Below are 15,066 nucleotides of genomic sequence, written 5' to 3' on the forward strand. Positions count from 1 at the left end.
AGGATTATTAAGGAATAAAACCCTACAAGGGAGGAAGGCACTCAGCAAGATTTGTACTAATGTATTCCTGTTTTGGAATCCCAATTGAGTGATGGCATCTCTCCTTTGCATGAAGTCAGTGTGGGCAGAGAAGGCCGACGTGAAAGAATAGCACTGTCTTTTTTTCTTTTTTTTAGGCCATGCTGTAACATATGGGATCTTAGTTCCCTAACCAGGATTGAACCTGCTCCACCTGCTTTGGGAGCATGGAGTCTTGACCACTGGACCACCAGGCAAGTCCCAGGATAGCACTGCTTTGAACACAGATGTACACTGGGAGCTCTATCAAGAGGTTAGCTCCCTGTGGCCTTTTAGGCACATGCCCCCACCCTATCCCCTCTGAGGTTTCTAGGCCATGCAGCAGAGGAAAAGCCTTCTTTCCTCCAATCTAAACCCTCATCGGCATAGCGACTGGCATTCCATCATCCATAAAGCAGAGTAGGGGCTTTGCTATCAAACAAGCCGGCCTTGTATTTTCAGCAGTTTGTTTTGCTGTGGAGAAATTTCTGGAGTGAAAGGAGCAAAAGTTCAACAGGCAGCTTTGAACTTCGGTTTGCATTTTGTCATCCTTCTCAGCCAGCTCCTTCTCTCTCTCCTGCGGTTGGCAGCTTTATTGCGTGGGGAAACCATTCTGCCCTCCCAACCACTCCCGAAGCAGGACTGTGTTTTCTGCTCTTAGGGAGAAAAAGAGAACAACTCACAAACTAAAATACAAAATTAGTTATTTGCAATTCAATTCAACGTATAAATAACACTTTTTGATCTAACAACTCCAGTTCGACAACAACAGTCCAACTGGTATTCTTTGTCTTGGATACTGTTCAGAAACATAATAAAGATATTCTAACCTCCCTTAACAACAGAATGGTGCTCCAACCACAAGGTTTGTGGTTCAAGGGAGAGGCTCAGTCCTTAAACAAACATCGAACTGTATTTTTATTGCAAACAATCAAGGACCTCAAAAAGAAAAAGAGGGTCATGTTCCCATGAGGGAAATAATAACTTAGGTTTGTTTTAGAAACAAGTAAACTCTTTTGTCATCAGCCCTTTCTGGGTTTGGGCTTCCCAGATGGCACTAGCAGTAAAGAACCCGACTGCCAATGCAGGAGACTTAAGAGACACAAGTTTGACCCCTGGGTTGGGGAGATCCCCTGGAGGAGGTCATGGCAACCCACTCCAATATGCTTGCTTGAATCCCATGGACAGAGGAGCCTGGAGGGCTATGGTCCACGGGATTGCACAGGGTCGGACCTGACTGAAGTGACTTACATGCAGGGATGCTCTAGGGAGGGCCTAACTGGGTTTTGTTTTTTTTTTTAAGTCATTTCCTCAAGTAAAGAAGACTTTTGATCCTGTCATTTTTGACAACAGCAAGGACATCATGCTGAATGAAATAAGACAAAGATAAATATCGCATGATCTCACTCACATGTGGAATTGAAAGAAAAAAAACCTCCCCAAACAGAAATTGAAAGCACAGATCCAGAGAACAGACTGGTGTTTGCCAGAGGTAGAGTATACGCAGGGGTGAGTGGAATGTCCCCGCGTCCTCTCAGCAGCCTCTCTGCACCAAGGCCTCTGGACAGGAGTGGTCTTGGCCAAACCTGGGGACAGATCCTGCGTTCCCTCCTCTGGCAGGGTGCTGGGCTCCCGACTTAAACAGTTGAGGAGGGGCTGCAGGTCTTCTAGCAGAGCACCATCCCTTGCAAGGTAATTTGCTGACAGAGGATTTGTTAGCAAGTTTTACCTGTTAGCTTGGGCAAACAGAACAAACTTCTGTTCCTCTAATCAGACATCGTGTTTCATCATAAACAGTTAATTAAAGGGACTTCCTTGGAGGTTCAGTGGCTAAGTCTTCGCCTTTCAATGCAGGGGGTGTTTGTTCCATCCCTGGTTGGGAAGCTAAGATTCTTCATGGCTCATGGCCAAAAAACCAAAACATAAAAAAGAAATCATATTGTGACAAATTCAATAAAGACTTTAAAAGTGGTCCACATTAAAACAAAACAAAAAGTTAATTAGAAGAAAAGCTATTGCCTAGAAGGGTCACAGGCAGCCAGGTGGCCCTGAACGGGGGCTGGAGGCAGGGGGCTGGACTGGGAGCGTCAGTGGACAGACCCCAGAGGCCTGTGTGGTGTGAAGGCGTGGGGAGCAACCTGGGAGATGAATCCAAGCTGGAACCAGGAAGTGTAGAACTCACCTACCGCCACCTGCCGACCAGTTGAAGACCCGGATGGCGGTTTACATTCAGAACCAGCCCAGGAGGAGGCCCAAGACGAGTCTGAGTTGAGCCTGGGCCTGGAGAGGACGGAGGGTACTCTCCGGATGGGGGTGGGGGAACTGAGGGTCCCTAGTGGAGGTAGAGGGTGGTAGAGCAGGGAGTGGGCCACAGATCCCCACCTCCACCCACCCCTCACCCTCACCCCGAGGCCTGGCAGATGCCCTTCATCACGCTTTCTGGACGGAGCTGGTGACAAGGGCACCCCCACCTCCACCTCCAGCACAGACTTTGGGAAACGGCGGGGGGTGGGGGGGGAGGTAGATTCCAATGTGGGCGAAGGCCGCTGGGTCCCGCTGGCCTCCCAGCACACTGGCCTCCTCAGCCTCTGCTCAGGTGCTCTCAGGCAGATTTGCATATTGCAAAACCACATGGAATTTCCCTGTCAGAAACTTGCCAAGGGGGATGCTAAAAGGATGATGGGTAAAGATATGCTTATGGACATGAGCTTGGGCAAACTGCAGGAGATGGTGAGGGACAGGGAAGCCTGGCGGGTGCAGTCCATGGGGTCTCGAGTTCCGAGACGACTTGGCGACTGAAAAACAGCAACAAAGATATGCTTACGTCTTACCCCAAAGGGAATAGCTCGAGGGTTCCCTGAGGCCGGTTGTCAAGCTGCCAGGCTGCTGAGTCATCTGCAGGGTGATGCTGGCAGAGGTGCCTTGGCCTTGGAGGTGTTTGTTGATCCTGCTTGGCAGGAGTGGCCCATCTTTCTCCCACAAAAGCCAAGAGGCTCTCCTTCCTGGAGAAGGAAGACAGGAGGAGAGTGGAGTTGCTCTGTGTAGGTCCCTCCACTTTCCTAATTTGACTAAGAGACAGAAGGGAAGCAAAGATCTGATAGAAGCTGCCCAGTAATTAAGTCCTTTTGTGGAAAGTGTGGACTGAAAAGATGCACAAGGTGAGAGTTGCAAATTGAGTTTTATTTGGGAGCAAATTGAGGACTGCAGCCCAGGAGACAGCATCTCAGATAGCTCTGAGAAAGAGGTAGTGGGGCAAGGTCAATATATATGATTTGGGTGAAAGGGAGAGTTCAATGCAATCAAGCACTTACTTTACAAAAGATTTTCTGCTAGTCACGAGGAGCTGATGTCACCATGAAGGGATTTCGTGCTTTTCTAGATATGAGGAGATGCAAGGATTGGGATCATGAAATCAGTTCCTGAATATACCTAACTACCTAAATACCTGTTCCACCCGTATCCCTGGAGCACAGAGAGCCTCACTCTCCACCCTGGACTTGCTTCAGGGGATGTTGAAGGTCAATAGCTGCAGCAGCACAGGGTTCAGTCTCTACAGAGGCAGATGCCAAATGCCCTTGGCAAGCACGTTTGTAGTTGACAAAAGTAGAACTCAAGAACCCCTCCCCACTCCAGTTCTTGTAAACCTGCGTGTGTGTGATTGTGTGTGTGTGTGTGTGGGCGCACATGCTCAGTCGTTAAGTCGTGTCCAACTCTGCAACCCCATGGACTGTAGCCCACCAGGCTCCTCTGTCCATGGGATTCTCCAGGCAATAATACTGCAGTGGATTGCCATTTCCTCATTCAGGGGATCTTCCCTACCCAGAGATTGAAGCTTCATCTTCTATGTCTCCTGCATTGGCAGGCAGATTCTTTGCCACTGAGCCACCTGGGAAGGCCTTTCTTATAAACCTGGGGCTTATAAACTCAGTCATCCTGGTTTCTGAACTTGAGTTCATTGGATCTGGTCATTACACAGAAACTATCATCTTCTCATGCCCCTGCGACACCTTCAGGGTCTTTGCAAACCTTTACTGACTCTAACTCAGAGTAACCAGAAAGTGTATAGGACTGGAACTAAGTGAATGAAAGTTAATAAAAGACAAATTGATCAGAGGAAGAAGTTGCCACATTGCCCCCAGGAATTGATTTGTGGGAAATTTTTAGCTAGCAGAATGATCCCTTTTGCTGTTTCATGTTAGCTTCAGCTATTTGCAGAGAGGTAAGAAATTAAAATAAACCGTGGAAAATTCTGAAAGAGATGGGAATACCAGACCACCTGACCTGCCTCTTGAGAAACCTATATGCAGGTAAGGAAGAAATAGTTAGAACTGGACATGGAACAAAAGACTGGTTCCAAATAGGAAAAGGAGTACGTCAAGGCTGTATATTGTCACCCTGCTTATTTATCATCTATGCAAGTACATCATGAGAAACACTGGGCTGGAAGAAGCACAAGCTGGAATCAAGATTGCCGGGAGAAATCTCAATAACCTCAGATATGCAGATGACACCACCCTTATGGCAGAAAGTGAAGAGGAACTCAAAAGCCTCTTGATGAAAGTGAAAGAGGAGAGTGAAAAAGTTGGCTTAAAGCTCAACATTCAGAAAACGAAGATCATGGCATCTGGTCCCATCACTTCATGGGAAATAGATGGGGAAACAGTGGAAACAGTGTCAGACTTTATTTTTTTGGGCTCCAAAATCACTGCAGATGGTGATTGCAGCCATGAAATTAAAAGACGCTTACTCCTTGGAAGGAAAGTTATGACCAACCTAGATAGCATATTCAAAAGCAGAGGCATTACTTTGCCAACAAAGGTCCATCTAGTCAAGGCTTTGGTTTTTCCAGTGGTCATGTATGGATGTGAAAACTGGACTGTGAAGAAAGCTGAGCACCTAAGAATTGATGCTTTTGAACTGTGGTGTTGGAGAAGACTCTTGAGAGTCCCTTGGACTGCAAGGAGATCCAACCAGTCCATTCTAAAGGATATCAGTCCTGGGTGTTCTTTGCAAAGACTGATGCTGAAGCTGAAACTCCAGTACTTTGGCCACCTCATGCAAAGAGTTGACTCATTGGAAAAGACTCTGATGCTGGGAATTTTTCACAGTTTATTGTGATCCACACAGTCAAAGGCTTTGGCATAGTCAATAAAGCAGAAATAGATGTTTTTCTGGAACTCTCTTGCTTTTTCCATGATCCAGCGGATGTTGGCAATTTGATCTCTGGTTGCTCTGCCTTTTCTAAAACCATCTTGAACATCAGGAAGTTCACGGTTCACATATTGCTGAAGCCTGGCTTGGAGACTTTTGAGCATTACTTTACTAGCGTGTGAGATGAGTGCAATTGTGCGGTAGTTTGAGCATTCTTTGGCATTGCCTTTCTTTGGGATTGGAATGAAAACTGACCTTTTCCAGTCCTGTGGCCACTGCTGAGTATTCCAAATTTGCTGGCATATTGAATGCAGCACTTTCACAGCATCATCTTCCAGGATTTGAAATAGCTCAACTGGAATTCCATCACCTCCACTAGCTTTGTTCGTAGTGATGCTTTCTAAGGCCCACTGGACTTCACATTCCAGGATGTCTGGTTCTAGGTCAGTGATCACACCATTGTGATTATCTGGGTTGTGAAGATCTTTTTTGTACAGTTCTTCTGTACACCTCTTCTTAATATCTTCTGCTTCTGTTAGGTCCATACCATTTCTGTCCTTTATCAAGCCCATCTTCGCATGAAATGTTCCCTTGGTATCTCTAATTTTCTTCAAGAGATCTCTAGTCTTTCCCATTCTGTTGTTTTCCTCTATTTCTTTGCATTGATCACTGAGGAAGGCTTTCATAAACTGTGGAAAATTCTGAAAGAGTTGGGAATACCAGACCACCTGATCTGCCTCTTGAGAAATATGTATGCAGGTCAGGAAGCAACAGTTGGAACTGGACATGGAACAAAAGACTGGTTCCAAATAGGAAAAGGAGTACGTCAAGGCTGTATATTGTCACCCTGCTTATTTATCATCTATGCAGAGTACATCATGAGAAACGCTGGGCTGGAAGAAGCACAAGCTGGAATCAAGATTGCCGGGAGAAATCTCAATAACCTCAGATATGCAGATGACACCACCCTTATGGCAGAAAGTGAAGAGGAACTCAAAAGCCTCTTGATGAAAGTGAAAGTGGAGAGTGAAAAAGTTGGCTTAAAGCTCAACATTCAGAGAACGAAGATCATGGCATCTGGTCCCATCACTTCATGGGAAATAGATGGGGAAACAGTGGAAACAGTGTCAGACTTTATTTTTCTGGGCTCCAAAATCACTGCAGATGGTGATTGCAGCCATGAAATTAAAAGACATTTACTCCTTGGAAGGAAAGTTATGACCAACCTAGATAGCATATTCAAAAGCAGAGGCATTACTTTGCCAACAAAGGTCCGTCTACTCAAGGCTATGGTTTTTCCTGTGGTCATGTATGGATGTGAGAGTTGGACTGTGAAGAAGGCTGAGCGCCGAAGAATTGATGCTTTTGAACTGTGGTTTTGGAGAAGACTCTTGCGAGTCCCTTGGACTGCAAGGAGATCCAACCAGTCCATTCTGAAGGAGATCAGCCCTGGGATTTCTTTGGAGGGAATGATGCTGAAGCTGAAACTCCAGTACTTTGGCCACCTCATGCGAAGAGTTGACTCATTGGAAAAGACTCTGATGCTGGGAGGGATTGAGGGCAGGAGGAGAAGGGGACGACGCCAGAGGATGAGATGGCTGGATGGCATCACTGACTCGATGGACGTGAGTCTGAGTGAACTCCGGGAGTTGGTGATGGACAGGGAGGCCTGGCGTGCTGCGATTCATGGGGTCGGAAAGAGTCGGACACGACTGAGCGACTGAACTGAACTGAAGAAGTTAAAAGAATATTAAGGCGCAGGTCGCTGGCAGTCTCCCTCCTCGAAGACCCGTGCATCATGCAGGTATGACCACAAGGTGGCGCTACTATCCTGGATGTTAGGAATATAATAGCAAAAAGAAAAACCTAGCTGCTTAAGAAAGAGTAAACCAAAACGCGAAGTGACTTTGAAAGCCTGTTATAGTATTTTTTTTTTTTTTAATAAGACTGACCACATTTATTTATTTATTTTTGGCTGTGCTGGGTCTTCGTTGCTGTGTGAGTTTTTCTCTAGTTGCGGCTTGTGGGGGTTACCCTCTAGTTGCGATGCTCCGGCTTCTCATTGGGATGGCTTCCGTCTTTACAGGCCGGGCGCTAGGATGCAAGGGCTTCAGTAGTTGAGGTTCCCCAGCTCTAGAGCACAGGCTCAATAGTGTAGTGCACAGGGCTTAGTTGCATGTAGTATCCTCTCTGACCAGGGATTGAACCCGTGTTTCCTGCATTGGCAGGTGGATTCTTTACCACTAAGCCACCCGGGAAGCCCTCCATCTCTTCCTTAGATCTCTTAAATTTATTATTATGACTTGCATTTTTAAGGCCAGGCTCTCAAATTTCACTAGTTAGCATTCTAAGACAAAAAGTCAACTTGTAGACAGAAATACAGAAAGAGTTTAATAAAATTTTATTTAATAATAACAGAAAGTCCCATACTGAGATATTCTTTTATGTATCTTGTTTCTGGATTATTTCTTCACTTTCTAGGGTACTTGTAAACATAGTAGAAGTATGATATAAATATTCTGAGCCTTGGAATGTCTGAAAGTTCTTTAAGTTTTTAAAAATTGTATTTATTTATTTAATTTATTTATTTGGCTGTGCTGGGTCTTAGTTACTACATTCAGGATCTAGTTCCCTGACCAGGGATTCAACCCAGGCCCCCAGCATTGAGAGCATGGAGTCTTAACCACCAGGGAAGTCCTTGAAAACTCTCTTTTTTTCCCCCTATTTTTTCATGTCAATGATCATTTGCACTGACAAATCTAGGTTGAAAAAAATTTCCCTTGCAAATTTGAAGGCATTGTCCTATCTCCTGATGTTGAGTGTAACAACTGGAAAGCAGAATCTGTTCCAGTTCTTGTTTCTTTATAAGAGATTTTTTCCCCCTGCCTCCAGTAGCTTTTAGAATCTTTATTGCTGGTATTCTGAAATTTCACAGTTATGTCCTTTGGTCATTCTTTAATGAAAAGATGGGCAGTTAGTAGGTTATTTAAATTTGGAGCCTCATGCTTTTAATTCTAAGTAACAATCTTGTATTATTTCCTTTTACTTCCTTCTGTATCTTCTAGAACTATTAATTGAATGTTTGGGATCAATTGATCTTTTATATTATTCTTGGAGATTTAACAAGGCTGGTGAAAAAAGAGCGGGGTGCTTTCTTTTCCTCTCAAGTTTGAAACCAATTGAGAACCAAGACACAGTAGACAGATAAATGACGTCAAGTTGCTAGCTTTCTTGCTGATATACAGTTAAGGTGGACTTGGCGTCAAACCTTAAATCAAGTGAAAGTGAAAGTCGCTCAGTCATGTCCGACTCTTTGCGAGACCATGGACTGTAAATTCTCCAGGCCAGAATACTGGAATGGGTAGCCTTTCCCTTCTCCAGTGGATCTTCCCAACCCAGGAATCGAACTGGGGTCTACTGCGTTGCAGGCAGATTCTTTATCAGCTGAGCTACAGGGAAGCCCCTTAAATCAAAAGGACTTGTTAATATTTCATCCAAGAATTAGACAGACATATTTACCTAGTCACAGGCAGAGCTGGGCAAAGCAGGTTTTCTCTGCAGGGGCGGGCTCAGTGTCACCTGGCAGAACACAGATCACTGGCTGAGCAGAGAGAACCAAAGAGAGCCCACAGGCAAGCTTCCTCTCCTGGGGAGGTGTGGTGGGCACGTTTGAGAAAGGCCTGGAGAGTTCCCTAGCAGGAAGTATACATGGAAACATGAGGCCAGGGGGTAAAAAAATGCCCTCAATTTAGCTGTTTCCTCATTTAAAAAAACAAAAAACAGCTTTGTCCCTTTTTTGGAACGATTTCCTGATTTTTATCTTCCAGCACTTCTATTAACTGTTTTGGCTTTAAGAACAAAAAAATTGTTTTTAATTTTCAAAAGACCTTTCTTGTTTTCTAAACATGTATCTAGAATATACAAGATATGCCTCCAGTCAGCAAAGTGAATCCAGGAAACCCAATAGAAAAATGGATATAGGATGTGGAAAAGCTGCCCATAGCAGAGGAAATCTGAGCGAATAGAAAATAGATGGAGAAATGTTCAAACCCTCTATTAACCAGAAATGTAGCATAGAAGAGCAGTGAGATGTCATCAGGGTGGTGGGAAGCTGAATAGTAACAAGTGTTGAGAAGGATGACGCAAAAGAGGGAGCCCTCATATGCTGGTGATGGGAGTGTCAACAGGCATGGCCGTTCTGGAAGAGGTATAGCCTGGCTGGACTCGGGTGAAATTAAGCTTGAGAATCCTTTGTGACATGACACTTTCACTCCCGGATATCGTTCACAGGGAAATTCTCACCAAGCTCCACGTGGGAACTTGATGAAGCATTAATAGCAGAGATAAAACAGAAGACCATTAATATCACAGGAGGGGCAAGGATGGAGGATGCAGTGAGTGGATGAGGAGCATGAGGCAAGTGAGAGATGAAAGGGAATAAAAACCGTACTGAAAAAGAGTATTGTGAATATGATCTCACTGATGGGAAAAAAAATGGTGTGTGTGTATGCATTAAATTAAGTGTGAGAATATTCTGTGACTTGGCAATTTCAGTCTTGGATATAGTCCTGAGAGATAGTCTCACCTAGGTCCTCATGGGGACATGCTGTGTCCATTGCAGTAGTTGGGTGTTTCTCATTTGGGGACTGGGTAAATATGCAATGACGGATACGCACCATTGAATATTGTGCAGAGGTTCATAGCAACAAACCAGATGTACAAATAGCAACACAGATAGATCTTAAACATTTATTCTTGTGTGAAAAAGTCGGGAACAAATGAGATGTATGAAAGCTTCACTTATCTATCTAAAAAATAGGCATGCAAACTATGCTACATATTTGATAAGGATGCATACTTAAGGATATGTTTTATTTCAGTTACCTATTGATACATAACAGTCTAACCCAAAGCTCCAGTGGCCTAAAACAAACAACTACAGTTGACTCTTGAACACAACGGGTTTGAACTGCACAGTTTCACTTTATAAGCAGATTTTTTTCCACAAAAAATGTGTTACATCATCTGCAGACGCGGATCAGGGGATACAAAGGGTACTGTAAAGTCATACACAAGTTTTCAACTGCAGGGAGAGGGTCAGTGCCCCTAATCCCTGCACCATTCAAGGGTCAACTGTATTTATTTCTCAAGATTCTCTGGGTCAGGAACCCGTGCAGGGCTAGGCCAGGTAGACCATGTGGTCTTGGCTAGGGTCATACACTTGGATGCATTCAGCTGTTGGCTAGACTGGAAGCTCCCAGAAGGCTTTGTTCATGTGTGCGGGGCCTCGGTTCTTCTCTGTGCTCTCTCTGTCTCCATATGGTGTCAGGGAACTGGATCCCACATGCTGCAACTGAAGAGCCCTCATGCCATAATGAAGACCCAGTGCAGCCAAATAACTGATGTGTATATATGTATATAAAATCAGGAATGAAAATTGGGTTTTCTCTCCCAAGCTGTTAGCCCAAGTGTAGATGGTGAAAGTGAAAGTCGCTCAGTCATATCCGACTCTTTGCAACCCCATACAGTCCATGGTATTCTCCAGGTCAGAATACTGGAGTGGCTAGCTTTTCCCTTCTCCAGGGGATCTTCCCAACCCAGGGATCAAACCCAGGTCTCCCGCACTGCAGGCGGATTCTTTACCAACTGAGCTCTGATTTTTCGGTTCGTGAAGCCCTGTCTTCCTCACAGGACTGTGAAGACCCCCCAGTCTGATGGGATGGCATTTTCCCTCCATCCGTTTTGCCTCCCACTGTCCACCCCCTGCCCCGCCCCGTACCCTGCTACACAGTAAAGTCACTTAATCTCCTCCAGGTTGTTCCCTCCTCTGTGAAGTGGGATCAGCAGAAGTGAAGTGATCTGCTGCAACATGTTGTGAGAGTTACCAGAGAGCATGTCTGTGGGTCATTTAGCACCGTGCCTGGATGTGAGGCCCAAGGCTTCTGGAGTAGGGCCATGAAAGGGCCTCTCAGTTGCTCAGTCGTGTCCGACTCTTTGTGACTCCACGGACTGTGGCCCACCAGGCTCCTCTGTCCATGGGATTTCTCAGGCAAGAATACTGGGGTGGATTGCCCCTTCCTCCTCCAAGGGATCTTTCTGACCCGGGGATCGTACTTGTGTCTCCTGCATCGCAGGCAGATTCTTTGCCACTGAGCCACCAGGGAAGCCCAACCAGGGCCACAGAAGGGGCTTATTTACAAGGTTGAACCTCTCCTATCCACCGCTTTCTGGATGCTCTTCCCTCTTCTCTGCCCTCCCTGAATTTCCAGTCTCTGAGGGGCTTTACTCCCATGGAGAGTGAAGCCAGTTGGCCCAAAGCTGGGAAGCCTGATGGCTGGGCCTACAGGACGTGGGGCCTTGGCTCAGATGCCAGATTGGGCAAGAGCACAGAAGTGGCCCCTCCAATCCTCATCAGGGTTGTCTGACTAACAATTCCAGGAATCTGAGGCAGGAAGTGAAATGGGAGAGGGATAGAGAGGAAATAGCCAATTGCACCCTGGTTCCTCCTGGCTGGCCCCCCTCCCAAATGTTCCGAGAAGAGTGAGGTGACTAGCTTCCGAGGGTAGAAGGGTCAGGCCAGGAGACCCCTTCTCTGTGAAGGACAGAGACACAGTCCTGCCCTCTGCCCCCACCACATATTGACTGAGTTTCCAACTCAGTTTCCACTCTGTTTACTGTCCAAAGTCCCAGGGGCAGGAGATGCCAAGTTAGAAGCGCTTGGACACTCAGGCACACGGGTTCAGGGCCCTCACCTGAAATGGTGCTCACCTCTTCCCTCCTCTCCTCCAGCACCACCTGGTCCCCAGTTCTCCTGGTTCAAGCCCTCCTGCGTCCTGGGGCCTGGGCGGCCTTCTAGACCTTGAACAGGTAAACTGAGGTCACTGGGGAGGCAGGTGGGCCTGGGGATGTCTGGGATTAGACAGACCCTGGTTCAGAGACAGTGGGGGGGAGTCGATGGGAAGTTGTGGGGTGATTGGCATGTGTGGAGGGGAGGCTCGAGGCCCAAGCGGTCTCCTGAGAGGGGATGGGACCCAGCAGCATTTCAGCTTCCATCTCCCCTCCAACCTCAGATCCAACCCAAGCCATCGCCTAGACCCACTCTGAGCCTACATCCATCAGCCTCCACCTCAATTAGCATCTTAGCACGAGCACCAACCCCAACTCAGTCCCAGCCCTAAAGCAGCCCTGAACCCAGGCAGGGTCCAGCCACACCCAGGACCCAGCATGGCCAGGGACTTCCAGGACATCCAGCAGCTGGACTCCGAGGAGAATGACCACCAGCTCGGCAGAGGCGAGGGCCCAGGCACTTGTGGGCACAGCCCCAGGAGAGAACCATTCTGGAAAGGCAAGTGTCTGGTATCTGGGGCTCTGCTCCACCCTAGTCTAGCTCCCAGTCACTCTCTGTCCCTCTGAGGCCTTTGTCACATTCACCCTATGACCAGGGACTATCCTCTGACCTCACCCCCTTCTCCACCCCCAGGATCCCAGGAAAGGGGTCTCCCCTCTTCCTTCCAACCTGACCAGTATGTGCTGTGTGTGATGGGGGGTAGGGGAAGGGTGTGTTGGAGGGAAAGGGCACAGAGAAATTTCCCCTCCAAGCCCCCTGCCTGGATCTTTCTCTAGCAAATCTTGACCAAAGTCCCCAAGTGTCTAGGAGAAAGTTTTCAGGCGAGAAAGAGCTGAGCCATTTCCAAGGTGAAGGGCGGGAGCCGGGATGTGGGAGGGGATGTCAGGTGTGGGTGGTGGTGATGGAGTGAAGCTCTTTGGAGACCAGGAGGGGTTGGGGGTTGAAGCTCAAGGAGGGGGACTGGTTAGCCTGGGCTGGGAAGAGGGACCCCTTCCTGCCTGAGGCTGGAAGAACTGCCCCTGTTGCAGCTGAGGGTGGGAGCTGGGCAGGGGAGAAGGCTGCTGTCCCACCAGGCTTCTCCTTTCCCTGGCAGCAGGTTCACAAGCCTTTTCAACAGGCTGCGTGGGGCAGAGGCCACACCCACCTACACCCCTCTGCCCCTTCAGGTCCCACAAGCTGCCTGGTAGGTAGTGAACACACAAAAGTAACTTTGGATATTGTTGGATCTTCTGAGAATGAGAGGATTCGTGTTTCAGCAGGAGGCTTGGAGAGAGTCCAGCGGTTTTGGATTTCACGGGACAGGGGGCTCGCCTGAAAGAGGCAGGATGGACAGCCTGGCAGAGCGTGCCTGAGGGGTGCAACCATCAGCCAGCCTCTAGCAGCCTCTGCCGCCTGAAAGTGGGTTGACAGCTGGCACCTGCTCACCTGGGAGCAGCTTCCACTCTTCCCAGGCTTTTATAGGCCTAGAGTTTTCAGAAGATTTGGAGATACACTGGCTATTGTTTCCTCAAAAAAAATTTCTTTCTGCCTCTCCAGCTCCCCTTTCCATCAATTATGCATATGTTAATGATCCCACAGCTCATTGGTGCTCTTTCTATTTTTTGGGGGAGTGTGGGATTCTTTTCTTTCCTGGCGTTTCTTTTTATACAGTTGTTGTTGCTATGCCTCCAAGTTCATTGAGACATATGCCTGTCTCATCTATTAATTTCATCCAGAGTGTTTTTCATCTCGGAATCTACTTTCTCCGCCTGCCCTCACCCAGCAAGGCTGTACTTCTTCAGGCTCTGCTCCTCTGACGCTCCATGAGGTTGGCTCTCTGGCCCCCTGCCTCTGATGCCCCTTGTCCTGACACCCCTTCTCTTGCAGGGATGCCTCCTCCCCAGCCTCTTCTGCTGCAGCGTCTCTGCTCCAAGTTCCGCCTCAGTCTGCTTGTCCTGGTCTTCAACGTCCTGCTGCTGGTGGCTATCTGTGTGACAGGGTCCCAAAGTGAGGGTCGCAGGGGTGGGGCAGCAGTGGGGGCGCGGATTCGGGCAGTGCTGGGGCCAGTGAGAGCCACGATAGGGAAGAGATGGAGGCAGTGCTGGGGCGGGGAAGGAGACCATCCCACAGACAGTGATGAGGGCTGTCAGGTGGGACAGAGTGCGATCCACTTTGTCCTGTTTTGTCTCCTGACAAGGAGCACAGCTGCAAGGGGAGCTGCAGACCCTACAGGAAGCTTTCAGCAACTTCTCGTCGGGCACCCTGATGGACATCCTGAATCTCAGCTCCCACGGTGAGTGGGCGAGCCCCAAGGGGAGAGACTGGGATGTGCTGGGTGGTTGAGGGGTTGGTTTAGCAGCGAGGGTTGGCTGGGCCCCTTGCTGGCTTCCCTGGTGGCTCAGACAGTAAAGAGTCTGCTTGCAATACATGACAGCTGGGTTCAATCCCTGGTTCAGAAAGATTCCCTGGAGAAGGGGATGGCTACCCACTGTACAGTACCCTTGCCTGGAGAATCCCAAGGATGGAGGAGCCTGGAAGGCTACAGTCCATGGGGTTGCAAAAAGTTGGACATGACTGAGTGACTTAACACACACGCATGCATGCTGGGTCCGATAGGGGAGTGTTTAGGGGTACTGGGAAGGAAGCACAGACTAGGGCGGATAACCCAACCTGAGAAGCCAGGCAAGGGTTCCAAGGATGCTGCTTCCTGAGCCGAGGGTCCATGAAGGATGAGTAAGGGTTAGAGTAGAGGATGGAGGTGGGAACCAGGTAGAGAGCAGAGTCTGATGACCAGGACGTGAGGAAGACCACTGCATGTCCTAGACTCTCAACATTTCCAGTGTGGCTGGAGGGGTGGGCCAAGGGTGGGCTAGAGAGGTGGGTCAGGGCCAGGCCATGCAGGCAAGCTGTGCTAACTCGTGAGGCTTTACTTTGAGAACATAGGGAGCTATGGGAAGGATTTAACAGGGGAGTGGCCTGAGCAGGTTGTGCTTCAGAACACCACCGTGCAGCCAAGAGAAGAGTGGGTGGGG

At 48.0% G+C, this 15,066-nt stretch overlaps 1 protein-coding gene across 5 annotated transcripts in view; it reads left to right on the top strand.

The window, feature by feature from the left end:
• LOC147352177 (asialoglycoprotein receptor 2-like) overlaps positions 1–15,066 on the top strand; it is a 45,412-nt gene that overhangs the window by 5,980 nt on the left and 24,366 nt on the right. Inside the window, exons 2-6 of one of the 5 annotated variants that reach the window (XM_086359358.1) lie at positions 177–272; positions 11,998–12,075; positions 12,404–12,553; positions 13,922–14,041; positions 14,232–14,327. In XM_086359358.1, coding sequence (XP_086215484.1) covers positions 12,433–12,553; positions 13,922–14,041; positions 14,232–14,327 — 337 coding nt within the window. In that variant the 5' untranslated portion in view covers positions 177–272; positions 11,998–12,075; positions 12,404–12,432. Of the gene's footprint in view, positions 1–176; positions 273–1,410; positions 1,567–11,022; positions 11,258–11,960; positions 12,076–12,403; positions 12,554–13,921; positions 14,042–14,231; positions 14,328–15,066 lie in introns of those variants that run through there. The other 4 variants (XM_086359357.1, XM_086359356.1, XM_086359359.1 and 1 more) reach the window with 4 other exon arrangements.

Source organism: Bos grunniens, chromosome 19 (genome assembly GCF_055505025.1).
Source record: "Bos grunniens cultivar Pamir isolate PY7600 chromosome 19, Bosgru_T2T1.0, whole genome shotgun sequence".
Lineage (NCBI taxonomy): Eukaryota > Metazoa > Chordata > Mammalia > Artiodactyla > Bovidae > Bos > Bos grunniens.